At 39.0% G+C, this 27,735-nt stretch overlaps 2 protein-coding genes across 12 annotated transcripts in view; both read right to left on the bottom strand.

Moving 5' to 3' along the window:
• Nucleotides 1-1,107: 1,107 nt before the first annotated feature.
• Nucleotides 1,108-19,250, bottom strand: ptpn6 (protein tyrosine phosphatase non-receptor type 6). 5 transcript variants are annotated; one of them, XM_034874202.1, is made up of 16 exons: nucleotides 16,668-17,157; nucleotides 16,273-16,298; nucleotides 14,511-14,633; nucleotides 12,530-12,724; nucleotides 9,549-9,732; nucleotides 8,352-8,468; nucleotides 7,932-8,060; nucleotides 6,517-6,613; nucleotides 6,320-6,399; nucleotides 6,074-6,220; nucleotides 5,454-5,585; nucleotides 5,174-5,328; nucleotides 4,443-4,510; nucleotides 4,146-4,297; nucleotides 3,005-3,069; nucleotides 1,108-1,396 (listed from the first exon to the last, which is right to left on the bottom strand). In XM_034874202.1, exons 2-16 carry the CDS (start codon nucleotides 16,278-16,280, stop codon nucleotides 1,300-1,302), a joined length of 1,749 nt encoding a protein of 582 aa, XP_034730093.1. In that variant the 5' UTR covers nucleotides 16,281-16,298; nucleotides 16,668-17,157; the 3' UTR covers nucleotides 1,108-1,299. The 5 variants fall into 5 exon arrangements, with proteins under 5 accessions (XP_034730093.1, XP_034730092.1, XP_034730091.1 ...); XM_034874201.1 differs by having other exon boundaries at nucleotides 16,273-16,343; XM_034874200.1 differs by having other exon boundaries at nucleotides 16,273-16,358.
• A 1,697-nt stretch (nucleotides 19,251-20,947) lies between these two features.
• chd4b (chromodomain helicase DNA binding protein 4b) overlaps nucleotides 20,948-27,735 on the bottom strand; it is a 37,361-nt gene continuing 30,573 nt past the window's right edge. For 6 of the 7 annotated variants that reach the window (XM_034874091.1, XM_034874089.1, XM_034874095.1 and 3 more), the window contains 12 exons: nucleotides 26,669-26,760; nucleotides 26,433-26,566; nucleotides 25,921-26,065; nucleotides 25,665-25,821; nucleotides 24,995-25,080; nucleotides 24,626-24,878; nucleotides 24,481-24,537; nucleotides 24,084-24,242; nucleotides 23,860-23,968; nucleotides 23,283-23,415; nucleotides 22,956-23,151; nucleotides 20,948-21,641 (listed from right to left, as the gene is read on the bottom strand). In XM_034874091.1, coding sequence (XP_034729982.1) covers nucleotides 21,439-21,641; nucleotides 22,956-23,151; nucleotides 23,283-23,415; nucleotides 23,860-23,968; nucleotides 24,084-24,242; nucleotides 24,481-24,537; nucleotides 24,626-24,878; nucleotides 24,995-25,080; nucleotides 25,665-25,821; nucleotides 25,921-26,065; nucleotides 26,433-26,566; nucleotides 26,669-26,760 — 1,724 coding nt within the window. In that variant the 3' untranslated portion in view covers nucleotides 20,948-21,438. The remainder of the gene's footprint in view (nucleotides 21,642-22,955; nucleotides 23,152-23,282; nucleotides 23,416-23,859; nucleotides 23,969-24,083; nucleotides 24,243-24,480; nucleotides 24,538-24,625; nucleotides 24,879-24,994; nucleotides 25,081-25,664; nucleotides 25,822-25,920; nucleotides 26,066-26,432; nucleotides 26,567-26,668; nucleotides 26,761-27,735) is intronic. The other variant, XM_034874093.1, reaches the window with a different exon arrangement.

Raw genomic sequence — 27,735 nt, forward strand, 5'->3', positions numbered from 1 at the left:
TAACTTATTTGCTGGTTATATTTTATCACTTATCCAAATCTGGTAAGTAACCATAGTTATCAAATAAATATGGAGTAATCACTAGAATAAACTTCTGAACGGTTTTGGAGTCAATGTATTTGTATCAGGTAATGTACAAGTACCTCAAAACTGTACATTGAGGTACTTGGTAGTAAATTCCCACCACCGGGTTATCTCAAGGCAGGACGCAAAGTTTTTTTTCAAAAATGTAATGGATGAGTTTGATTTGTTGAGCATTTTTGATTTGTTGAGCATTTTTGTGATTGACAAAACCTATTTAACATATTGCCATGGACATGACTGATGTAGTAGAGTCCTTGTTACCACAAGGTTCTGCTGCAGATCAAGTTTGTGGATGTCTTAAAGTCCATTTTGTGTTGTGCACTGTAAGGACTTAAAAGCTGAGGTTCAAACCACAGTTGGCACTGAGGACTAAATCACTGTCTGAAATACGAGAATGTTATCGAACCTTCAATAACACCAGACTGTCTGGTGTGAGTGTTCAAAAGACTTGTCAAGTCAATCAGTTTCGGAACAGCCTTGTCTGTTTTTTTTTGGGAGGTGTTGACATTTGAGAAAGGTGCAAATCTCCATATGAAAGGTAGTCATATGTTTCAGGTATGATAGAGGAGAAGGACTCGTGAATTCCTGGTCTGAAAGGAAAAAGAATTTAGTCAAAATAATGAAAAAAACGAATGGAAGCTATTTATTTTGTTGGTTTAGCACATAGGCAAAAACAGAAGTGCATACATAACAGAAGTAGTAAGAACATAGAAGTGAATACAATTGGACATTTGTTTGTCCGTATCAAATTGTCAGAAGTAGGCTACAGTTGAGCTCACGTTTTTGTCTCTAAATCTTGTTTTCATCTCCTGGCCCTGATGCACTCCTGTGGATTATTTTGAATCTAGATATAAAATATTATCTAGAGCGCTAAAAAACTACTTATATCAATTTTACAGCTTTACATCTGCTGCGGAAACCGCTAAAGAGCTCATGAAACAAAGTAGCTTCCGTCCTAAATATCAAAGTGTCCCACAAACATGGTGTCTGTTCCAATAACTGAAAAAAGATAATTACACAACAAAGAGTTCACACATGTTCTGACTTTATTCTTAACAAACACTTCAACCAAAAATTCATGTGCCACATCAGATGTCAACCAGTATTCATGTCTCTAATTTCCATTTTATTTTATCTCCACTAAAATACAAATTCTTTAAGAAAAGACTTCCTGCATAAATATAACAATGTGACCTACTTTGACAAAACCTTCTTCTATCTTTTCCTCACAGAGCCGCTTTTCTTGTCTGAGTTTGGCTTCTTCGCATCTTTTTTTCCTTTTGACAGATTCTCGTAAACGTCCTCCTTGTTTCTGGAAAGAGACGAAGAAAATGCGGATCAAGGATTTCTTCAGATACAATCCTGTAGATTTTCATATACCAGCCAACATTGATTAGACACAGCTTCGTTAGAAGTGAATCATAGACGCTGCAGGAGAGGCTAAAAAACAGGGCTGCTGCATGAGAACAATTTAAACAGACCAACCAACCACGAATCAGTCACTCAAAGCTGCCAACGGATAGGAGCTCCAAGTGGGTCGAAGTTGACAGTTTTCAGGCTGAATTGTTCAGGGTTGTGTGCTGTTCTTATTTATTTACTAATTGGCTAATTAGAACATTATTGAATTCATACATGAGTGGCATCCTGGCTCAGAGGTCACAAAAACACTTCCCAATAATTTGATTGTCTTGTTTACCTCTGTCGTCCATTAAAGGGGCACTACACCAATTAAACACATTCAGTTTCTTGTCATCAGGATTGAAAAGAGTTGCTCTGGGAGAACTATTTACAACTTTCTAAAGCTCAAGGCAGATAAAACCTAATTCTTGCTTCAGATAACACAGCTTCTAATGTTTCACAGTGTTTGGGGTCCCTTTATTCAGCTGTACAGTCTAATCTCAGAAATCTAGTTGTTTGGTTTGATCATGCTATGTATTTCTGTGTTGACGCTTTTAAAAAGCAGCTCACCTGTTTTAACTGGCCTTTGTCTTATGTTTGAATGTTGTTTGCTTTTAAGTTTTATTTTTATGATTTATGATTTTATTTTTGATTGCTTCTTTTTACATTTTTGGTCTTAGTTTTTATCAATGTGATTCTTTTGAGGCACTTTGTGACTTTGCTCTGTAAAAGGTGCTATATTATAGAAACGTTATGTTCTTAAGTCTGATAGATTAACCCTGATGATGTCAGCAAGGGGTCTAAGGAAAGAGTTACATTATGGGAAATGTAGGACCCAACATTTCTTTGGAGCTTGAGGCCATAATAGAGACTAAAATTCAGCAGATCTCAATCTGTGATTTTCATCGTTCTTTTTAAATCTGTCTCTTGTGAGTCATGCATCTTTATAGAAGTGCAACACTTAATCACTGGTGACCATGTAAACATAGAAAGTTTTCATTTTATCTTCTATGCCAGAGGTGTCACTATAGCTCCTACTGGAGTAGTTAGGATGCCCAGATAGCCCAGTTGGTAGAGCGGGCGCACATATATAGAGGTTAACGCCTCGATGCAGAGGGCCAGAGCTCGACTCCGACCTGCAGCCCTTTGCTGCGTCCTTACTCTTCCCTTTCATGTCTTCAGCTTTCTTGTCGAATAAAAGACCTAAAATGGCCAAAAGTTCTCTTTAAAAAAAAAACTACAGAGGTTAAACTATACTTTAAACAGTGTTTTTTTAAGAAAAAAAAAACAAATTACTAATTTTTTGTTATTTGCCCAGAATGAAAACCAGTGAAATTGAGTTGGAGTTCAGCGGCAACTACAATGCAATGCTGGGCTGAAGACGGTGCTGTTTTAAAGAAAGTAAGGCGGCTGTGTGAAGTTTAGAGGACCAATGTGAAGGTATCAGGGACACCCAATTCACACACACTCTCACACACACAGACACACACACACACACACACACAAACACACGTTCACTCACTTTGAGACCTTCCTGCTCGCTGGTTGGTGTTTAAGTGTTAGATTTCCATACTCTGTCTCGGTTTCCTGGGGAAGAGAGAACAGAGACATTTCACTTGAAGATTACTCAAACATAGAGAGAGGTCATGCGACTGGTTTAGTAGTTTATTGTTTTCTGTCTCTGGGTCCACGTTCATCGTTCACAAGCCATTTTCTGATAACATATCATTCTGTTGGTATTGAACAAGCTGGCCTGTGGTGTTCAAATCGGCAACCAAAGTGCAAAGTATTGACATGTATATCTCTGCTTTCTTTTCTTGAAACATTGTCCTGTTTTTCCTGTATCAATCTACAGTGGCTTGAGAAAGTTTACATACCCATGCTAAAGTTGATTAAAAAGATATTTTGGAAATTGACCTTAATGCCTTAATTAAAAAAAGTTAGGAAAATACAACTTTTTAAGGACACCAATTTTCTTTGTGAATAAATAATGTATACTATATGATATAATCCATAAGTATACACACCCCTATGTTAAATTCCCATAGAAGCAGGCACATTTCTATTTTTAGTAAAAAAATAAATGTATTTAAAATTATTTTACTGATAAAGTTCCCTTGGCCTTTGGATTTAAAATTGCCACCCATCATCACATTGCCTTTACCATACATAGAGGCTGGCTTGTTTTTTTTTTAGTTTAATAGCTGGTTTGATTTGCATTGAGAGATGATCTTATGGAAAGTTCCCCATGCCTATCTCTAGGTATAATGTGGAGCTATTTTAATTCCAAAGGCCAAGGACACTTTGTGCATAGTATCCTGGACCTATGAAATAACTGGCCTTTAAAAGTTAAAATGTGCCTGCATCTACTAGAATTTAACATTTGGGTGTGTATACTTATGCCCCCTGTATTTTAAAGAAGAACATTTATTTATTTATACACTATTCATTGGTAAAGAATATTGGTGTCCTTAAAAGGTTGGATTTTCCTAACTTTTTGAATAAAGGCATTAAGATCAATTCCCCAAAAATATTTTTGTATTCCTTTTTTTAATCAACTTTAGCATGGCTGTGTAAACTTTCTCAAGCCATTGTATATTTCAACCACATGAAAAGACCAAATGCTTTGTCTTCTCTCTAGATTTTCTACCCCTGTTACTCACCATGGAGGCACTGTCTTTGGCCTTGGTGGTCTGTATGTACTCAGACACAGACAGGTAGATGAATTTGTACTGGGCCTCTGTCTGCACCATGCCAGAGCGCTGTTCACGCACCATCTGGATATATTTTGGGATGTCCAGGTCACAGTCCAGACCTACAGAGTGAGATTTGAAAGGATTGGATGGAAGTGGTATGAAAAAAAGGAAAACAAACCATGTATTTTGAATGGTTTTGTTTGTACCCCAAATCTATTTCAATAACGGATAATTATTATTAAAAAATATATGTATTTTTTTTACCTATAGCGTCAATGGTCTCGATGATCATGTCGATCACCACAATCGTGCCTGTTCGACCAATTCCAGCACTGCACAAATTCACAGAAGAAAAAAAGTTAAAATATATTTCCATCAAAAGAAACAGAACATCATTAACTGTCCTAATACAACTTAAAGTCTGTAGCCATGCTAGGCTGTGCTACATGCTAAAGCTCAACACAAACATGAATGCGAACATGCCCATTTACGCTGTGCAACTTTGTGAACATGCTTACATACCAAAATACTTATACAAGGGTGAGATAATCATTTAAACAAGTTTTAAAACAGTGCAAGAGGCCTCAGTATTAGTTACATCACACAGGGAAAATTCCAAAAGGATAAACTGTCAGTTGACTCAAAACCTTTGTTGTACTTCCACCAGTAATCTAATTTCTGAAAGATGTATGTTAATCTTAAACCTCTAAGTGTTATGACCTAATTTATGATGATGAAACCTCATCTTGGTAAACTTAGTGCTGTGAAGTTTTTCATGAAATTCTCTAAAGAAGCACACAACTGTACAGTTTAAGTCGGCTTTTAGCTTCGATGCAGGTTTCATGCAGAGGTGTCACAACTAATTTGGGGACATGTAACAGCATCTCAACAACAATAAATAATTTAGTGTCTGCACGTTCAGTTCCGGGGGCTCCACAATCATTACATGTGGTCGCCACCCCATAAGGCATTTGGCTCTACAGCTGCCTTTGTACCTGCAGTGGATGATCATGGGTCCAGCGTCAGGACACTCAGCCTGTTTGAGGTTCACTTGACTGAGGAAGCTGAGGACAGCGCCTGGCTCCTGAGGGACGCCGTGGTCAGGCCAGCTCAAGTACTGGTAGTGCCAGATGGTTCGAGACAGTTTTGGCTGGGAAAAAGAAAATAACTGCAGGATTAGAATAATAACACTATGGCGAAAGCTTTCCGTCAGCAAAGCACATACACCGAGGCGAGTGAGTGGAGTGAGGTCACAGTTTGATGTTTGGAGGTTACCTTGTTCACAGGAGCGATGTCCAAAACTCTGATTTTGTAATCAGCAGCTTCCCTCTCTGATTGAAATGTCACCACGTACGGACCCACCTCCTTGGGGCTCTGAGGGTCGGGCCAGTATGGCACACATTTATTCTGCACAGAGATAAATAGTATTTGCACATTTCTTATGTTGGCTTGACCTAAAATTGCAGCCTATCGCATTTTAAAGTATACGTTAGCATGTTTTTCATATTTGTGGTCTGTTGTGGTATGAATTTTCTTTAGTATGTTTACCAAGCTCACCAAGGCCAAATCCTTACACTGTTCATTGTGTTAGCAAAATTAAAAAGGTGTGTGAATTTGAGTCAGGTCAATTTTGATTTATTTGTGTGATTATCACTTACAGTTTCATTCTCAAAGGGCTTAACATTTTAACAACAGCAATATGGAAACTGTAACAAGAAACAACAGAGCTCCCCCTCCGGTGGAAATGCCATTAAATGGCATTAGTAAATGCATAATAATAACCAGATATTTTGCCCTTTTCTTTTGGCATTTTGAGAGTCTCAAACTTTCAGTATTTAAAAAAACACACACTTAAAGATCAATTCTGCTTTCACGATTGCTGTTTTGATACTGACCCGCCCTTTTTCGACCTCTCTTGTTGTCATGACGATCACCCTTGTGTTCTCCTGCCATACCATCTGCCAGAAATCGTTGACAGTTGTTGCTAGGCACCCCTGGGTTGCGATGTAAACTTTCTGATCTCCAGACTCCCACAGGGTGTTCTACAAACACACAGTGAACTAATGAACGCTGCTAAATAAACACACTTTGTGTTTTTGTCATTTTGTGTTACTATGAGGCCAGATACGTCAGAAACTTACTCTCACGTAGTTGGCGTTGATGTAATCTGAACCCACAACGTCAGGATCTGTGTCCTGCAGGATGACCCTGGTGTCATTGACTTGTGAGAAGAAACAGAGGGAAAACAAGAACATTTGGTTAGTGTCAGTACTATCAAATGTGTCATAAGATTTGGTTAATTTAGAGAATAGTTATACTGAGAAGATTAAAAACTCACAAGGCAGAATATTCTTGTATCTGTTTTTGCTCTTATTTTCAGGCCTCTGGCCCTCCTCTCTGCTTTTTTTCACCTTCGCCTCAAACTTTTGAAGAGCCTGGCGGGAGAGAGAGAGACACCTGTCTGAGTCTCAGATTGAGACTACATACCGCTATTAAACATTTATATACTAATTATGACAGTTTACTGCTTTTGCGAATCATGTACGAGTATTTAACATATTTTACAGTCAGTCAATCACACTGTGACTTTATAGTGCAACTACAATTAATACTTCCCAATGAGAAACTGGATCTGTTTTGAGTTGGGACGATCAATCAATTGATCGATTAGCCAAAAATTGAACAACAACTATTTCAATAATCATTGAAGTCAAGTCTTTTTTTTTCTTATTTTTAAGCAGAAATGGCAAACTTTCCCCACTTCCAGCTTCCTGATTTGTGAGGGATTATTGTTTTTGTCTTAAATGTTTTATATTATTAACAGGGGTTTGGACAATAGTAGGACAAAATGAGCACCTTGGACGTTTCTGACATTTTATACACGATTAAGATTAAGAATTCATAATCGTCAAATAAATCTTTAATGGAAATAATCATCATTTGCAGCCGTCATCATCTTCTCTTGCAATGTATTTGAGTTAAAGGAACAGTGTGTAGGAATTTGGGAGTCTATGGGCAGAAATGGAATACAGTCTATAATTTATTTATATGAATTTATGTTTTAGTCACCTAAAAATGCAAATAGTTGTGTTCCTGTTAGCTTAGCATGAGCCCTTCTCTATATCTACATAGAGAGAGGATCCTCTAACACAAAGCCCACCACGATTCTACAATAGCCCATGAATTCACAAACCAAACAGGTGCACTATGGGGCCTTTTGGTTTCTACGTTGAAGGGAAGGCCACTGTAGGTTCTACTCTACTACTGTACACGCTTGGAAAAGAAAAGGGGTCAGGAGAGAGGTGTTCAGTTGGTTGCAATCTACAACCTCACAGCTAGATGTCAATAAATCCTTCACAGTGGTCCTCTAAATTAGCATCTATTCCATTTCCTTTTAGCATCTATTCCTATTCCTTTTACTCAGAAATCAAGTGTGTTTTTAGTGTTTTGTGAGTGGTTTAAGTGAGTCACTCCTCCAGTGCACTACATGCATGTTTTGAGGTATTATGTAATATGGCATTGGGACATAGTGTGTTCCACCACCGCAAGATGGTAGTTTAATTCCTCTGCCCACAGTCAGGAAGTAAATGAAATGAAACGTTAAAGGCTTATCTGCAATCTGTAATATGATATCTAATGTATAATTTTCTTTTTCCAACTTAAGGACAACACTGTGGTTCTTACACCACAGATAAAAGCATCATGGTAAGAAACAGTCACATTAAAGATAACCGAAGCTGGGTCAAATCTCACATCAAACTCTTCCCAGAAGCCGGCCTTGCTCTTCTCTCCCTCGCCGTCCTGCTGTTGCTGTGTGGTCTGATCCAGCAGCTGCACTCTGCTGTCGATATCTGCTGCATTCACTCTGGTGGAGTAGTACGGCTGCAGAGGACAGAGAGAGGAAAACTCTTATAATAGAGATGAAAGGAAAAGACGAGCCAATGAACGCATCGCACAACATTGTCATCATCATCAGTAAGGCCACAATTAGACAAAGCTGTGAGTAATATTTTCTAACTGTGGGCTATATAGCTCGTCTTCTAAAATAAATCCCAAAGAACTATTTCTACTTTCACAGCTCAGCTATTTTTTACATGTTGTTGAATTTGCTGTACAAAACTAATTCTGACATGTTTTATCTACAACCTTTGGATGTGAAAAAGATCAGTTCACCTGTTTCAGATACACCCAGTTCCCAGAGATCTCCTCGATGCCTTTGCGTTTGTAGAAGTCCACCAGGTCTGTCAGCGTGTCAAACATCTCTGAGCCTCCCACTGTGTACCTGTCATTCTGAACACACACAAAACAACATATCAGTCTGGATAAACACACATATAGAGAGGTTGTGCTTAACTGCCTGGTGAAAAAATATATAGTTTCAATAGAATAGCAATCATGCTCAAAATGAAAAGAAGGGTACTTTAATAAAAGAGAATAAACAAGTATTTGTATTAGCGCAAACATTTTTACATGTCCTTTTATTGAAATGGAAATAAATACAATAATTATAGAAAAAATTGCAATAGCTCCCAAAGAGTAGTGTTCTTGGGACTTGTTTCAGCCGATACTCAAAGTATAATACAGCTTTTTGTGGTTGACTGATTTCCAACACTTCAAATCAAATCAAATAGTGACACAGTTTTACTGGCCATAACATGTCTTTCATTTGAGTAAAACACATAAATGTATAGTGGTGTATTTATATGGTGCCAACAGCAGTTAAAAGACTCTTTCCAGCCGAGTACGGTTTTGGAAACTAACCTACTCTTTGCCACGTGCTCATGTAAAAGGCCTTCATGACCCTTCCACTAATCTCACATTAATCACACAAAAAACAAGGGCTTCCATTTAAATGAGGCCTGAACTGTGGTGAACCACTGCTTAAAATACAATGCAAAAACCTTGATGATGATGGAAAAACAATCTATGAAAATGAGGTTGAGATGTGTGAACTGTTTCTGTACGATGTATATCACTAGAAGCCATTCACCATGAGAGTATTAATACCAGCTTACGGTTTATGGTTCTAGGTATTGCTTGTTTTTTTTAGAACAACTGTTGGTGAAAATGTAAAGTAAAACTGTGCCTCACATTTATGAACAATTGCATAGTTGAAATATGAGCAACAGTCTTTTATTGCGTAAGACAGGGGAAATTATACTTTATATCTGTTTCAAAGTGCATCACACAACTGTGGGAATACCCCTCAGTCTTTTTTACATAATGTGTATCTGTTTCAGGGACTCCTAATTGTGTATATTCAAAGCACAAGACTGACCAATATACAACACCTAGTTTCATGCATGCATTATCTCGCATGCATGAGATACAAGGTCACACCCCAAAACACACACGAGGACAAACGCCCACCTGACACATTATCTTGATGTGGGAGACCCTCTTTTTTCCAGTTTTGCTCATCTCGTCCGTCAGAACCGACAGGACAAAGTCCCCTGGTTTGGACAGGGACTCTCTGACCAGGAAGGTCCCCGACTCATCTCGTGCCCCGAGCAGCTTCTCTGCATTGGGCCCAGACAGGTGACCGTGATACCACCTGCGACAGAAAGGCACTGATGGTTCAAATTTGTTAAAGCTATGAGTGTGAATTACAAGTCTGTTCAAGGCTAAGCGGTTGTCATACACTCACTGATGTGGTACACTAGACTGTTGTGCTCACTATACAGTGAGTAGAAAGCCACAACCGAGTCAGTTGCATAGGGTGTATAGTTAAAAACAGCATGTACAGATGTTGTTACGGTAATATTAATAGTGTGTGTACATTTGTGGAGCTTGTGTAAATTAGTAAAGGCTTGTGTTGGGTTGTGTGTTAATTTAAGGCACTGTTCTCAATTTCTTCTTCTAAACTTCCTGCTTTGTGGTCGGAAAATTTCTGATGACAGATTTCGTGGCTGAAGAGGCCAAAGTATTTATAGGCTGCACCCCCCCCCCCCCCCACTCTCACACTCTCACACACACACACACACACACAGACAGACAGACACACACACACACACACACACACACACACACACAGACTGCAAATTATGTCTTTTTACACATCCTTTTAATAATTCAGTTCTTTGATTTACTTGTCAAATCACAGTGCATGCTTATAATTACACTGAAATAAGAGTCCACCAGTTTTTATTTCTAATTTCAGCGGGTTGCTGCAGCAACAACAAAAAGTGGTGTCCGTGCGGTTCTGCAGAAGCTAAAAAAGAGCCTGTGCAGGGGAATAAATGATGAAGTACTGTACAGTCAGCCAGGTTTGTTCCACCTGCAATTAATGGCAACGAGTGGCCTGACCTAACTTGGCCTCTTTTCTGATAAAGGACAAGGCGCCAGATACATGAGATTAAACAAGGTGACCTGCTGAGGTGTGGGTAATCCCGCTTCGAGATGAGCGAGAGAATGGGTGAGATGAGGAAGACTGCGAGTGAGCAAGAACATGATGGAGTGTGCAATAGAGGAAGACATGTAGGGTCTGGCCATTGCTTTCAAAAGTGTCAAAACTTAAAGTTTCCAACCGCAGCAACAAAAGGGAAGTTAGACAACTGACAGAAAGAGAAGGACGAGGGGGAGGGGGGGCCAGAGGGTAGAGCTTCCAGCTAAAGTACACAGTCACACACACACACACACACACACACATACACACACAATAGAAAGTAGTGTCCTCCTTGCTCATATAGGGAGTGCAACTCATTAACATTAACCTACTTTAAGCAACCAACTCTTGTCCAATGTTTCCAGTTAGGAGAAAAACTCAACAATCACACTTCACCTCCAGCAGCAACTTCATGGAAGTCAAATTACCAATATGAGCAAATTAGAATACAAACACTAATATTAAGTATTTTTATAACTGCATTTGACAAACATATTGAGATTTTTATCTCCAGCAGCTTGAGCCTTTGATGTGGTCGGCTCTGCATGCAAACATACGTTCGAAAATATGTATATCTATATCTATCTGCTACATTTCGCAGAGATGCTTGCTTATTACTGACAGCTACTGTCAGTAAGAATAAAAATAAAGTCATATTTTGTTGAGCAAAAAGCCATGTATATTCAGATCTGGGAGTTGTAATGCATCCAAACTACAGTTTGTTCCTGTAAAGTTGACAACATAATAGAGAAAGTCTTCTCAACAAAATGATATTTTTCATTAGTTTACCCAAGGTTGATCATAAAACCGTAATCTGCAGAGCAGACACTAACTACAGCTGACAGATACAGTGAACGCATTACAGTAAAATGCACGATCCACTGGGAGAAAGCCATTTCCAGAACCTCCAAATATGTGTTTATTAGGAAACGTGTCTCTCTTATCACTGGTTTTGACCCAACATGAATTTGGACGCGGCAAGTTTGTTGTCACTTAATGGATTGTTCTCCACCATGAGGAGTCAGACAAAGTCTTTAAATCACTGATCGCAGGGATCCATAATTATTAAAGGAATTTAAGTGAATTTTGGTCTCATTGTTTTCGGTCCAACGTTATCAGGATTCACTAGTTTAATTTGTAAAGGTTTTTGCTGTTCTCTGTTCTTTAGTGATTTTGAAAGTTAAAAACCCCCTGCACAGAAAAAAGCATTTTGCTTATAGTTACGTCACTTGGATGTTTGACCTTGAAATAAACAATATTAGCAAATTCATAGCTTTGGAATTTTTAATGACGGAGAAGGAGAAGATGTAATTTAAACAAATCAGATAGCAACTTGCTATAAATGCATATTATTTGATATGCCTTTAAACATGTCTAGAGGGGATCTTTAATTTAAAAAATACTTCCATCTTAGATGCAGCAGAGTAGAAGTATATAGTCTCACAATGGAATTTTCAAGAAACGTACTTAAGTAAAGTACTGGAGTAGATTTATTTTTTGTCTTTGCTGCTTACCACCTCTGAAAATGTTGACCCTGATTACATATAATCCATTAGCTGCAGCAGCGATGCAGATGTAGGAATAAAGTCTTGACAGCTGCCGGCGCTTTTTGTCTGGAGTGTGGGTGTTATTTTCACTGACTCACATTCTGACAAAGATGCTTTTACACCTAAATTTATTATTCCAAAGCATCAGCAGCTTCAGATAAATCACCTCCTCCCCATAGGAAAATATTTAAAACCAATGGAATATCAAACCTACAAATGGCAATTATTATCCCCAGTAAATAAACAACTGCAAAAGAAAATTATGTTAGTCATAGATGACAATAGTTGACTTAATCACCTAACCAAACACTATTACACCAAACCCGAGAGTGTAGGTGGAGGCAGGTCAAAGAAGCCGATAGGTGTGGCTCACATTCACCTACAGGGGGTTCAACAGTGACAAGTACGAGTACACAGACCTCTCAGTGGTGGGGTCCGAGCAGTTGAGGGGGTATTTCAGCTCGATGACGGTGCCGTCCTTGTCCTGCAGGATGCCATTCTCAGCCGTGTAGTACTCCACCAGCTCCGACAGGGTGGCAAACTTCTCCCCGCCATACAGGTCATAGAAGTCTCCTGTGTTTTGGATCCGGATGTGGGTCACAAGCTCGCCCACCCTGAGGAGATAAGACAGTCAGATCACACCAACTATCAACGTTTTTCCTCGACAAAAAACGTCCTGATGACAGTAAAGACATTTAAAAAAAAACATTTTGTTCTCAGGAGTTATAGGCACAAAAAGGTTAAACTGCCAAATAATATTTCTTCTTCTTATTATTATTATGATGATTATTTGTTTCAAAAGCCGAAACGACAAGAAGTGTTTCAGGGTTTGGCCGCTAATACCTTGGACAAAGGACCAAAAGCCAAAGTAGCTACATACCATAAACTGTTAATATTAATGGACAAAGCATCCGGATCGGCAAAGTGCTGCAAATGCGGAAGTGCCTTAAACCTGCATTCTATCTGAATTTGAGCAGGGGGCGACACTTGCGGTTGCAAAAGGAGGTTGGTTTCTGGAGAAGTCTACGAGAAAGTGACCCACTTCTCACTTGATTCAATACCTCAGTAAATAATTTCATAATGAGTTTATGGTCTCATTTGCTGGTTTTAAGTATTCTGCAATAGAATGAATGATGTTGATTTTTTGTATTATGGTCTCATTGATTTGAAAATCGGCAACAAAGCAGGGGGTGTTTTAGTGCGTGGCTATGATGCGATTACCAGTGAAAGTGTGTAACGTAACGTGGCTCCTCCCTCACTCCTCCCTCTCATCTAAATACATTCGCAACCAGGATGGCTGCGCCCGTAACGGCAAACTCAGCGACTCATAGCAGATCTCCACGAACTAATGAGTGACATCACACGTGCTCTGTGTCTATGCCGATCTTAATATGAACAGTCTGTGCCACACACCCTAAACAAATAAATCTTCTAGTCTTTTTTTGCCAAGCTTTAAAAACAAAGGACCTCCTATGAACATTTAAAAACGTCTCAAAAAGTTATTTTTATATTGCAGAAATGGTGGGAGGGTTAGGCGAGCATTAAATGATGCTAGTTCATGGACACTTTTACTTCAACTTACAATACTGTGATCAGTAACTAACTGATGTCATACATTCCAACATTCAAAGTAACTAAGTCAAAATCTATGATGCTGTCTGCCTAAAAGATCAGAGCAGTGACGGTAACATAGGAATATCAATTCTCACAATATATTCTACATCTACATAAATATAACCCAGATATCTCTGCGAAGCATTGGCTCAAAAGAGTTACTCAGTTTAATGTTACTGCGTCAGTACAAATCTAAACTTTTACCTCTTTGAACTATAGACTGTGATCAGTATTAAACCTGATGGTAAACAACTGTGCATCAGTTAAACCTCATGAACAAACATGAAAACATGTTATCAGTGAAATAAAACGAGATCTCAGGATGTTTATGCAGAGCTACTCACTGTGCACCACTCATCATTTCATTTATCACATTTCACTGTCTTTCATTCAAATGATATGTGGTTATTTTTAGTAATGAACGTCATCTTCATTTGGTTAGAACTCTACTTTTAGCAGTTTTAAGTAACAACCATTAAATTGGCACAAATGATTTTATTTATTTGTATTTTAATTTCACTTGAGACATTGTGTCTTTGTGAATTTTAACCAAACACAATTTTGAGCTAGATAAATAACGCATCAACATTTATCTGTACTGAAATGTTTCTAAATGCGATTTTTTGAACACAATTTCATGTTGTTTATGTATTTTAAGGTTTGCTACGTGGTAGAGCCACATGGATGAGCTTACAGCACAATTTTAAAAGAAAGGAAAGTACTATCTCTACTGTGGAAATGGAAAAGTAAACAAGAGCTTTGGTGTGTTTTTGCAGACATCATTACCTGACAGACAGGGAGAAATCTCCTACGTTTTTCTTGCTGGGACGAGCCAAAAAGCTGCCATGAATGCCTCGAGTCTTCAGCATTTCCTCGGCCTGCAGGCCTGTGATGTCTCTGTGGAACCACCTACATCAACAACACATGTATATGTATGAATATAACTGAACCTACACAAAAAGATAAGACTTATATCCAATAAATTTAAACACTTGCCTTCATACACACAAACATTCATGTACACACTCCGTCTTATTTTCTCACATTAGGCAAAGTACACGATCAGTTATAGTTATTTCATAGACAAAGATATAAAATAAATATACAATCTTTTCTTTCTTTCGTTCTTTTTTATAGAAATCTAATCATAGTTTATTTATTAATACATCTCCACTGCAGGAGAGACAGGTCTCAGCCCAGTCTTGTCTAGTTCTGAAATGATGATTCTTATTTATGATTTATTCTCATTATTCTTATTATGGACAGGTGATATACTTATTTACTTTTTTCTTATAATCGTGCAAATGATTTGCTAGTTAAAGTCTTGTTAATCAATTTGAACACATTGCTGTACTGTCTAGAGCATTTGTCATTTTGTTTATTTAAAAAAAATTCTGCTGAAATAATGGATTAATTGATAAATTAAATTAAAAATATATTTTTAATTCCCAGTCCAATGTTTACAATCTTTATTAAACTATAAAATAGTATTTTTTCTTTCTCATTCTGTAGCAAACTCCAACTATAGACTGGATGAAACTTTATTTAATTCACTTCTAAATACAAAAGACTGTATAAAACCAATATATTTACACCTTGGTCAACACATTTAAATTGGCCCAATTATGGGCCGATATTGAGAATATAATACCACAATAACATACTGTACATCTACAATACTATAACCCAAGAAATCCATAAAAGCTCCATGTTGAAAGCCCTTTCAGCGACACAGTGGACTTCAGTTACTCAATGTAAGATAGTTACATCAGTTCAGACCAAATATCTACTATTTATCATTTCCTGGAGGGTGGAAAAATCTGTTTGGGTTAAGCTCGGCTCAAAGCCTCTTAGTTAACAGAAGAAAAACAACTAAAGGCCTGTTTTTAAAGTCTAGTCCGCCATTCAAAACAGCCGCCAATACAAAAAGTATCCAAATGTTCATAAACTGTTTACGTATTTCTCTTTACATAGCTTTCTTGAAACCTAGACTGGGGATTTCAAATTGAGTTGTTAAATCATTTAAATTTTTTCTTCACAATTTTAGGGTTGAAATGTACAAAATAAAACGTGAGGTGTTGCTAAATACAACTTTTAAGTGTGAGAAAGCCTGTATATGCACATTTACATCGTTTTTGCACTTGAGTATGTGTTTTCCCTTCAGCTTTGGATTGCCAAAAGAGAGTTTTCATACAAAAAATTGGTTAATAAAGAAGATTTGAACAGCAAAGTCACAGAAGGAAACTCAAGGGAAAGGGAACATTGTAAAGGACTTTTACAGAGTTTAAATGTTAAGGATACAAAAAAAGGGAATCTTACTCAACTAAGCTAAAACATCCTTTATGAAACATTTTCTTTACGCAAACAGACACTGAACAACGCATAACAAATCACATGATAGAGGAACAGGGCAGGACGGGTTGACAGCTGGGGAAAGAAAGAGCAGGAATGGAAACAGAGAAGTCATTGCACCTTGCACAAAACACAAAGAACACAACCAGATTCGACAAAGTAGCATTATATTGTCCAGGGGGGGGGCTTGACTCACCGAACCATGTTGTCTCTTCAATTCTTCTGCGTCCAAAAAGAAGAAGAGTGATTGGTGGGAGTTACTTGTACCTGCACATGTGCAGACTCACGAGCATAAGCAGTCACTTTTTAAATTTTCTTTATAAAGAAAGACCCATTTCCTAAACACTCTTCACGTTACAAAAGTATACTAAACAGAACATAACTCACTTTCCTTCTCAGGCTTTGGTTTTTGCTTACTGAAAACTCTTTGACACCGATAGCCAATATCAAAACTACTAACTCTATCTCTCTGTATCACAAAACTGAAACTACCCAAACTCTCCTCCCCCTCTCCTTCTACGCTTCACACCACCCAATCCTCCTCCTATCCAGCCCCTCTCCGTCCCAACAAGAAAGCAGGTAAACACTTACTCGTCTCAGCTCCCTCTGAAAACAACTGACACTCGCAGAGACGTTCAGACAGTATACGTCTATTTCCCCTCCTCTCTATGCCGTTCTCTCTCTCGCTCTGCCCTTCCTTCCTTTTTACATCTCCTTTCATAAAATAGTGAAAGCAAGACAGGATCCAAAATAGCTGACAGGCTGTAATTCCTCCTACAGATAGAGACGTGTCCTTTTGTTGTTTTTATGTCGATCAAAACAAAAACACATATTTAAGTAGATTTAAACTCTGGATACTAGCTCTCTGATGCTCCATCACTCAGTTTTCTGTGCAGAGCTCGACAAAGAAAGCAGAAAGGAGGGTTCAAACTGTTCCATTCATCGGTGAATCATGAGCGAGAGTGCCTGTCGAGTAATTCCACTTTTGTGACAGAAATAAAACAATCCATGAAATATAAAGTTTGAGCTTTTTGTGCCCTCAAGCCCACACTTTATCTCTCAGTCAGACATTTGCAAAGCGTTTTTCCCTCTGCCTGCCCACCTGTCTGCTACCACTGTTGCCTGTTTGTTCTTTACTTCCAGGTGTGTTTGTATGTGTGTGTGTGTGTGTGTGTGTGTGTGTGTGTGTGTGTGTGTGTGCGTGTGTGTATGTGTGCGTGTGTGTGCATGCGTGTGTGTGTGCGTAACACACAAAGGTCAGAGTCACAAAACACTTCCTTATTCACAGTTCAACCTTCCCCCCTCTATATATAGGTGTGTGTGTATGTGTGTGTGTGTGTGTGTGTGTGAGCTGCTTTCAGCTGGTACCATTTGCAACTGTGAATTTGTCAGACTGTTGAGGCATTTACTCTAAAAGTACAACTGAGTGGCATTTAAGCAGGTAATCATTTGTTTCCCCTGACATTACAACTGTGTAACTGTGTAAGAGGCTTGTGAGAGATTCTAGCTTCCCTATAATGAAAAGAAATCCACTAAGCAAGGCTTGTTTACTTTGCACAATTTACATGTTATGACCTGTGAAACACACAGTGACAATCAACATTTAACTTGCAAATCATATTGAACTACAGAGGTTTTAAAGCAAGACTTTGAATTTCTAGAAACTACAGAATGTTGATTCTAAACAGACTTTCCTCAATAGACTGAAAACCTTTAATTAGACTTGGAGTTATTGACTTAAAGTTATTTATAGTGTTGGTCCAAGTATGCATTAAGAATTAGAAGAAAAACATGTAACACTGACAACAACACTGAGCAAAAAGCAAAAAGCTCAGAATAAGTGGAAGAACTTTATACAGCTATAAAGTACAATTATTATACAACAATTTCTACACTGTAGCCTCACCCTAAAACACACACATGAACACACACACAGCACTGCAGGTGTCGTTCGTCGTGGTTAACGCAAGCTACAACAGTTTGCGGAGCGTCACTTCTCAGCAGGATAACGCTGGAGCAATGTGGCAAACGGCACACACACGTACCGCTCACAGCCTCAGAGTGACAACAAAAATGTTTCCTACAGTTGACCATTCTTTTGAGTGTTGCAATGCATCAGACTGTTGCAATGCATCAAGATGTGTCTGTTCAGAAACAAATAGCTGTACATGTTGTTCTGTACCTGCCAACCTCTGTCTAAACGGGACATATAATTATAGCAACACTGTTGAAATAATGTATCCTCATGTCCAGTGCTGTCTTGAATGTAAGGATTTTATTCTTTGCGTTTTTAGATCTTTTTAAATTGAATATCAGCAATTCAACAATGTCATTTGGACTCTGGAAAATTGTGAACTTTGTTCTGGCATCTGTGTCACATCTCTCCCAAATGTTGTTTGGCTTGTTTAAGGGTTATCCATATGACTGGTAGACAATTTGAATGTGTCTACTATCAGAAATCTTTCCCCCTGTTAGCAACGCCTTTAATATTTATGGGTGTATTGAGCAATTGTGGGCAACCGATGCAGAGAACTGCTTGATGGCATCATAGGATTTAGTATTATCTTGCCATTAGTGCAGTGAAGTTATTTTTTAGGTATCTACAAATAGGTAGTACAAAAACAAATATTTCCATTTTTTTTTTATGTTTCCCCTAGATTTAGTATAAAATAACATACAGCAATCTTGCAATATGATAGAAAATGTTCAGAAATATTAAACACGCATCTGGAGGTGCATCAAAGCGGACATCTTGAAAGAAAATCATGGGGCACATAAGCATAACAAAACAAGACAAGTAGAAAAAGTTGAGCTACAGGTCACAGAAAGATTTTACATTATCAAATAAACTAAGAAATACAAGACACTCACCTACAAGACATCGTAGGGACTCTTGCAGTACCAACTCACTGGCAGTCTGGGATCTTCTGCACAAGGAAGTGATGGGTTAAATCCAGTCTCTCCTCTGTCATTGTCTATGCTGCTGTTCAATATGTCTGTCCTTTAATACACAGTGAAACTCAGAGAGAGAGAGGTTACAGTTGCAGTACAGGTTGCACCCTGTGCTTACTTTTTTTTGTTCACTTGTACCGAGCCTCGCTCGTGTTTAGCCTCCAACTCTCTCCCCCGATAAGACATTCATTACCAGTCCAGCCAATCCCCACGCCCTATAATTTACTCTAATTTTCTTACTTATCTGCGGAGCCCTGGAAGTGAAATGTCTATCTAGTATCTACAAGAGAAAATGTGCCTGTTCTTGTCCCCTTCTTCCCCCGATCTCCCCCCGTCAATGTGCAAAAGGCTCTCCTGCTATTGTATCTCTCCTGCAAATCAACATTTGCCTCCATGTAAATTCCACCTCGTCTTTCCAAGTTTGCATGCAAACTATGACATGCTCTTTGCAGTTACAGTTACGCTGTTCTAAACTGGTATTAGCACCCAATAAAGTGCCTTTTACATAAGCAAGGGTGACAAACTAAACAAAAGTGGAAATATTAATTAATGTGTAAACTTTAAAATGTGTTTGTACATTTTTCTTTACTTTAGGTTACATTCCTTCCCTAAGGGGTTTTCCTAATCTCTTTTTTCCTGTTATGTTCCTGTTGCCTTGATTTTATTGTGCAAAAGAAATACTACTACTAATCGGGTCACAGAGTGGTTTGATGAATATAAAATGTGGTATGGCCCTCGCAGCCAACAGCTCTCACATAAATTGTAGGAGAGATAAGAACTAATGTCTTGGACAGTGCTCTCCACGACCATAATTAAAACAAAAGATGCTGCCGTTAGTATGCTAACATGCTCACAATAACAAAGTGACATGCAGATTGTTTACTGTGTAACATCTTAGTTTAGCATGTTAGCATGGTGACATTTACTAATTTGCACTTAACACAATGTACAGCTGAGGCTAATTAGATTGTAATTAATATCCAAAGTTATTTAGTCATAAACTTAAGTGTTGGACCAATTGAGATTTTTACCTAATGATGGCACTAGATAAAAAGTTCAGTGACCACCACATTTAATGATGGCAATTCATCCAGTAGTTGTCAAGATCTTTCACTCAAAACCACAAATGTCACAATGACGCAAGAGGAAAAGTCAGAGGATTATTAAAATCAGTAGAATCCATCCTCTGGGGGTCTGCACCCAATTTCTTGACAATGAGCCAAATTGTTGTGGAGAAATTTCAGTCTGGACCAAATGGGTTGACCGACCGTTATCGCGAGCCCCAGAGCAATGCTCCTAGTGTGGCTAAGAAAAACATTCAGAATCCCTTATAAATTGACAAAAACCTTAACTAACGGTTGACTTTTTATTGTAGTTCATAAAAACAAACAACAATGATAAAAACAAAGTGGTAACCATCATAATATATTTCAATAATGTACAACAACAGAACAATATACAGTAAGAAATTAAATTAATTTAAGATTGCCATCGTTTTTAAAACCATCCCATGTACCTAAAAGATGTGGAGCTATTGCATGTCCATATTTTGGGAAAACACAGGACTGTTTCCGGGGGGGGGAAATCTGAGGTGCAGTTAGGAATGTCTAGGTGCTGGCTGGGACGTGAGCACAGAGAGCTGATCCTGGATCTGGTCACCTGACGAGAGGGGTGGAGGTTGGGGATGGAGAGTAAGGACGCAGGTAACAAATCTGACTGACTAATAGAAAAGTGACAGTGACTGTCTCTCAGAGGTGTGGACATTCTGCAGTAGAGGTGCACATTAAAACGCCCTGTTTTACATATACAAACACACAAGAAATGTGCACGCACATGCGTGCATGCAAACAAACACACACTCTCTCCACATACACACATACAGGTTAGGATACAAGAGCTGAACAACTTAAAAAAAAAAAAAAAAAAAAGGTTTTACACTTTTTTAAAGGAGAAAATGAGCACAAAGAAATCCTTCCAAATATGACTACAAAGCACCAGTATACTCTAAGCATGCTGCTTTTCCTCCAGCCTAGTTTCTTCATCTTCATGTTACATATAGTTACATACGCATGTTTGACCCTGCTGTGAGACACAACAGGACAGGTCAGGTCAGTGGAGCTACCAGCAGTTCAGTTACGACAGTGCTCAGGTTACAGGAGTTAAATCTTTAGGAGAGACTTGGTTCTATTTGCTCCCATCCTACATCTGCAGTTCCAGTCTTTGTAAAACAAAAGTCCAGCAGCATAGCTGATGCTTTTCTGAGTCAGGAGATGGGTTGTGGGTGCAGAAGGAGTAGGACTAACCTGACTGTGCTGTGCATGGTGATTAAGGGGGAGGACGTCTGCTACATGGCGGTGAGGTGAGGGCGACTAGCCTCGGTCAGAGAGAGGGAAATGTGCAAGGTGATTGGTCAGCGTGGCACCTGCATCTGCTGTGAGGTCTGTGACTGGTTTTGAGCGGTGACCTCGGGGCCTCGGCTGGCCAATCGGCTGAGGATGTTCCTCTCAGACATTTGCAGCCGCACAGCAACAGGGGGTATCCTGGCGATGGTTGCCGGGAGACGCGTGACATCGGCCTTCATATCGCTCAGCAGTTCCTCGAGCTGTTTGAGAACTGGAAATACAACACGTCAATGAGCCATGAGCGCCACTTTGATAATCTAAATCAAGGACTAGTTTTTTAGTCACTTTTGTGCCTGGTGCAATTCAAGGGTTCAATTTGATAATATCTTAGCATTAAGCTTCAGTCAGAGCAGATTTTGGAGCAGCAATGGTTGATAGGAAATTGCGTAGCTAGGGCTGTAAACATCAACTGCGGCAGTTTACGTGGCTAGCGAGCTCACAACAGCACACCACAAAGTTGTAAATTATACAACCATCAACAACAGCCATTGGACTCTTTCATTGCTCTTCTTACATTCAATACAGCAAAACAGCATCTGTCCTTCTCTACTGCTTGTATTACTTTGATAATCAACTAATCTAAGGAATTTTTCAAGCAAAAATTCCAAACATTTGGTGTCTCCTACTTTCAAAAAGTGAGGATTTGCTGCTTTTCTCTGTTTTGTTGTTCAAGCAAAAAGCAACATTTGAAGACATCACCTTTGGCTTTGGCTACAATGCATGTGTAACATTGTTGTTATTTCTTTATATTTTTAAGCCAGTACAGTGCTGTGTAAGGTTTATCTACCGTCAGGTGTTTTCAAAGGACACAACCTCAAAGTTGGACTATTGTGTGGTTGTAGTGCTTATTTCCTGAAAGCTGTCCTTGTTTAAACATGGAAGCGGCTCACAGTTTTGCACCTGACATTTGTTGCTGGTCATATTAGCAGCTATAATTAGATAGGCCTTTAAAAATATTTGTGTTTTCACAATAGCTCCCTTTTCTCAACTCCTGATACTATCACAATGACAATGTTCTCTCTCTCACACACACACACACAAACACAAGTTTCTCATTTTCAGAATAAAACATGTTTACTCATTAAAGCTAAAAGAAGAATATTGTGACTGGTGAGTTGCAAGGCAGTTGTTGCTCAGTTCCTTTTCATTAAAAGCCAAGAGGATTATGAGTGTCCCAACTGAAACTTCTGGTCAGTCGTTTACCTTTCAAGTTAGATGAAATAATAAACCGGGTGTATGATATGTATATAGGTTATTCAGTCAATACCAAAGTGAGAGACGGCACCTGACTTTACAATCCCCAGGCAAGAGCAAAAAGCCTGAGCAGTCCACTTGCCCCCATATTTTCCCTTTCTTGTAGTCATGAGACTGTCAAGCCTACAGGGCATATCCTAATATTACACAGGTCTCTTCGAAGCCTTGCACTTCAGTTTCAATTTTGCTAAAATACCCAATCCTACAAATATTTTGCAGGTGCATGAGAACCCTCACTCTACCTATCTCTCTAGATCTTACATATGTTTACCTTTATGCAGAACCGCATTGGCAGGCTTGTTTCCAGACATGGACTCCTTGCTGAGATGCTGGTGGGACTCAGCGAGACACTCCACCTCACTGAAGCGAGTGTTGAGGGCCATGGAGGGGTGGGCCGGGTCCTCTGTCATGTTCAGGTAAGCTGCCCTGCGCAACTGCTCTTCGATCACCAACGCCTGCTCCAATAACTATACAGGAAACACAGAAAGACAACACGCCCAGTGAGATATGAGAGAAACACAGACAGACAGACAGAAACAGACACACTCACATATACACAGGGGAAAACATGTGTTAGTAGCGATCCTGTTTAGTTCACCTTGAACCTGCGGGCCAGAAACTTGTTCTTGATCTCCAGGAAGTTTCCTCTGCTCATTTCCCCTTTGAAGGGCTCGTTGAGGATAGCAAACCTCACATCGTTCTGCACATCCTGCCACCGAGCGTAGCCATGTCTCAGAGACACTGAGGTCAAGTTTAACAACATTATTGGCTTGTAAAGGGTCATATTATCAAATGCATTTTTTTCCTTAAGCTCATTTTACGGCCAACGAATGCAGATTATCGTGCATGGATACATTTACAGTTTGGGAATTGGTCAAGTAAAGCTGTTGCAACCTGGCTTGTAAAGTTGGACTGATGTCCTTGGAATGGATCAATTGAAGCCAACATAAGTTTTAATCCACACTAACACCTCACTCTTATACAACAGAAACCCCCAAAAGAAGAAACAAAAGGCTGAGAATGCAGCTTTCTATTGTAGTAAAAAATATATACACATATTTATATTTGAAACAGTTGCCAAATAATGACATTAGTCCACATATCTTTTCAGCTCTAATTAATTAAAGAACAACAATTGCACATGAGAAAGAAGAAATGGCAGTCTGAAAGGATACTGTATGATTCCAGCAAGTAGCCAGTAGTCATGGCGACGGTGCCAAATCTCAAAGGTCTTCTTGGTGACGGTGGCTGCCCTCTCTTCATTCTGCCACAAAGAGTGAAGCTCTGGAAAGGAGGGCAGAAAGGTCAAAAGACAGAAAAAAAGAGAATAGAGAAAAGTGTGTGTGTGTGTGTGTGTGTGTGTGTGTGTGTGTGTGTGTGTGTGTGTGTGTGTGTCCACCTGTGAATCCTCCGTCAGCAATGTTGAACATAAACCTCTGCTTGGTGGCTTTTTTTTTCTCTTCACTGACGTTAACCACTGACGCAGCTGTTGCTCCTTCTTTGGTGTTTTCTCCGTTCTGCAGTTTGCCAGACTCAGAGTCCTTCTCCTCTTTTTGATCTGCGAGAAAACATAAGAAACATGTCAGCAACAAAGTTTATATGGGTAAAAGTCAACTACTAAGACACCAATGACATTGTTTAATAGTGTTAAGCATATTGACATTTAGACCGCTTTACCTTAGACATTTACTTAGCATGTCTCCATCAGAGGCAAACGTTTACAGCCATTTAAAAAAGTGTGCAGTAAAATTTACTTTCGTTGCAAAGTATGTGTATGTGTGTTTATTGACATGCACCTTTCTTCTCCTCTTTTGGCGAACTTGTGTCCACCTTCTCATCTTTTTCCTCCTCAGCTGAAACAAGAGAAGCAGCGTTAGAATGACAGAAAAGGGAAATAAGGAAACAAGGCAAAACAGAAAACAGTTTAAACACCTGCCTCACCTTTGGACCTTTCCTCCCCTGAATCAGTCTTGCCCTCCAAACCTTCACCCTTGACCTCAGCAGGATAGTTATTCTCCGTCTCTGAAGTCTCGTTCTTCTCTTCTTTCTCTTTATTTGTGTCATCCACCTCCTTCTCCTTTCCTTCATTTCCATTTCCCACCTCCTTCTCCTCCTTCTCTGCAGCGGAGTCTACTTCCTCTTCTTTCTTTTCAAGGACGGGGGATTTCTCACACTCATCTGGGATTTCAATAATCTAAGGGAGACATAGCCCGTTTCAAATTAGAAATAATCTGTATGTTTGCAGCTGAAAACGTATGAGACTGTACCAAAAACAAAAATGGATGATGTAATTATGAAATCAGAATTTACCTCTGGATCATCTGCCTTCTTGGCTCCTTTGCCATCTTCACCCTCCTTCTTCATTTCTTCCTTGTCCTCAGATTTTGACAAATCTTCTGACAAGAAACAGAACACAGGTCAAGGACAAGTATGCAAAGAGTGTATTTACATCTTGTCTCTGTTATAGCTGTCAATAACAACTAAATACATTTATCTTGTGGACAGTAGTTTTTCTTTCATGTTTTAGTTGGTTGTATCCACAAGAGGGGGTCAGGGAATAAGCTGATAGTCAAGAGAGACTTATATTTGAGGCTGAACAAAGACTAAATGATAACAGAATATATTTCAGTGCAACACAGAGAAACTAAAATCTTGTCACAACGTCCTGGGTTATGACTTGGATTTAAATATAAAGTTAGAGTTTATGTTTATTAAGTAAAAGTTGAGGTAAAGCATGTGGTGCTGAGGTCAGGGCTAAGAGGACATGGAAATGTCACATTTCAGGCTCCCCCTAAGAAAATGTTACAACATACAGTATAAGTGTCTGGGATGGTTCACACTGCAAAAGAAGTCTAACTACAGTACAGTAATTATGAAACTGAAATGACCTGACAGAGATCATTTTGGCATTGTAATAAATCATATGGACTTCAACATTTTGTTTCAATAATCCAGTACAAAGAGTAAAGTGTGTGTGTACCTGTGACTGGAGTGTTGGGCTGTGTGTCTGCAGGGGTTCCACTAGAAGGAGTCTTTGGGTCTTCGCCTGCAGCCAAAGCTGCAGCCCTTTTGTTCTCCTCCAGCTCTGCCATCCAGGGCATTGACCACTGACCGTTCACATGCTCAAACTCCTGCACCTGTTAATCAACACGTGAATCATCACTGAAACAGTAATTAAATACTTGAAGTATCTAAACATTATTTGTGTTGTTTCTTTTCCAACTGGTTAACCATACCTTTTTCCTAATAAGTGACATCACACCGATACGGGTGAGCACGTGTTGCCTGGACAGACCTTCACGTGGGACACCGTCTGCAAAGGTCTCAGCTCCATCAGCCCCTGGCTCACAAAGGTGACGCATGAACAGAGACACGTAGGCCCTGAGAACATGTGTGAAGAAGAAGGTGAAGGGATGTCACCATAAATACATTTGAAAGATGTCAACATTTCTGTCAGTTGGGAACAGTTGACATAAATGCACAAAGAAGCATGTGCCCAGGAAAAACCCACTACATTTTGGACAAGATCTGACGGGGAGTATACACAAAACTGATTGATGACGGGTTTTTGTTAATTCAAGTCAGAAACTCTTTTATACTCAGTCAACAAGATTAAGAATCTGACCTGGTTTGATGCTTACTTTCAGCTCTTTTGACAGTTTTTGGTCAATACCAAAAAAGTATTGAGGTTCGATATTCAGCACAACCTTTATGGAGACAAGCAGAAAAATGTCACATTGAGACTCACTTGAATTCTTTCTCAGACTTCCCTCGGAGATCCCTGACTAGCCACTGGTTGGTAAAAGCATCCTGGGGAGGCATCCCATAACGCATCACTGCATTCAGGAAAGCCTTCCTCTGCCGTGCATTGAAGCCTAAAACCTGACAGGTAACAAAGATGTCAAGATATTTTCAAATTCTAGAAAGGCATTTGTCATTGTTTCTGTGTTTGTGCAGATTCTTTCCATCTAAAAAGGAACTCACCTCAATGTTCCCGCCCACTCTGGCCAACAGCGGAGGCAGAGGTTTGTCCCGATCGTTCCTCAGCCCTTTGCGGCTTGGTCTGCGGGCATTAGCTATAACAGAAATAAACAGAGTTAGTTTATCTGAGATTCAATGCACATTATAGTCAATAACGTTTCGTTGGGGCCATAAAAACAAAAAGTCAAAGCTCAAACTGAATATTGATGAATGATTGTGTGTGTTGTTAACGTCCTAAAGTTCCTCTGTGAAGATGTTCCACTTACAGCTCATCACGTAACAGCTCATCACGTAACATTCTCATCCTGCTGAAGCTGTCCCTTTCTCGGCACACATTAATTGCATCTTCTCGAAGCATAACTTTCATTTACAACTGAAAGCAGTGTTGTAGTATACTTCATTTAATCCAATTAAAGTTACAGAGGCATAATTAAATAAAACAAAAATACAATCAATTCAAAACATTTATATCTTTTAGTACTTATAAATAAATTGGTAAATATATAACACTTGTATCAGCTTTAAGAAATTGATAAATATAAGGGAACAATTTGATCAGAAACAACACTAAAAGTGTTTTTTTCAAAGAAACCCTGTTAAGTGCATTTCAAAACAACTTAATTAACAGCTAATATGAACACCAACAATCTCTTTAAAGTGCATGTAGCGATTCAGCTGGCCAAGAAACCATTCATTCTAAGTTTCTGTCTCTGTTTCTTTTCTTTTCTCCTTCTTTTTTTGTCCTTTCTCTTTTTCTTTCTGTCTTCTCTTGCCTCACTACGCTCAATGCAGAGGATGCAGCGGCATGTTGCATTTCCTGAGTTCCTGTTGTAGAGGTTGTCAATGAGGATATCATAGCTGTCGTCTGAATCTGAATAAACATCTGTAGAGGTGGTTTAAAGGATGTTAGTGGGTGAAAGAACTGAGGCTCAACAGGATCGTCTACCTCCATCTGTCAAACATTGCCAAATCTTAAATTCAAATATTAAGTTCAAACAACCTAAAGGGACCACCAGATCTTCACATATTAGTTAAGAGTGGAGTGGCTCTGAGCGGAAGAACAAACAGCT

This window comes from Etheostoma cragini, chromosome 6 (assembly GCF_013103735.1).
Source record: "Etheostoma cragini isolate CJK2018 chromosome 6, CSU_Ecrag_1.0, whole genome shotgun sequence".
NCBI lineage: Eukaryota > Metazoa > Chordata > Actinopteri > Perciformes > Percidae > Etheostoma > Etheostoma cragini.

What these genes read in the sequence shown, in the direction of transcription:
- ptpn6 (XM_034874199.1), bottom strand. An exon ending in TCGGACCCCACCACTGAGAG is followed by an intron (nt 9,733 to 12,529) that starts GTCTGTGTACTC and finishes TTTCTGTCGCAG; the next exon opens with GTGGTATCACGGTCACCTGT. An exon ending in GCGAGCAGGAAGGTCTCAAA is followed by an intron (nt 1,397 to 3,004) that starts GTGAGTGAACGT and finishes GTCTCTTTCCAG; the next exon opens with AAACAAGGAGGACGTTTACG.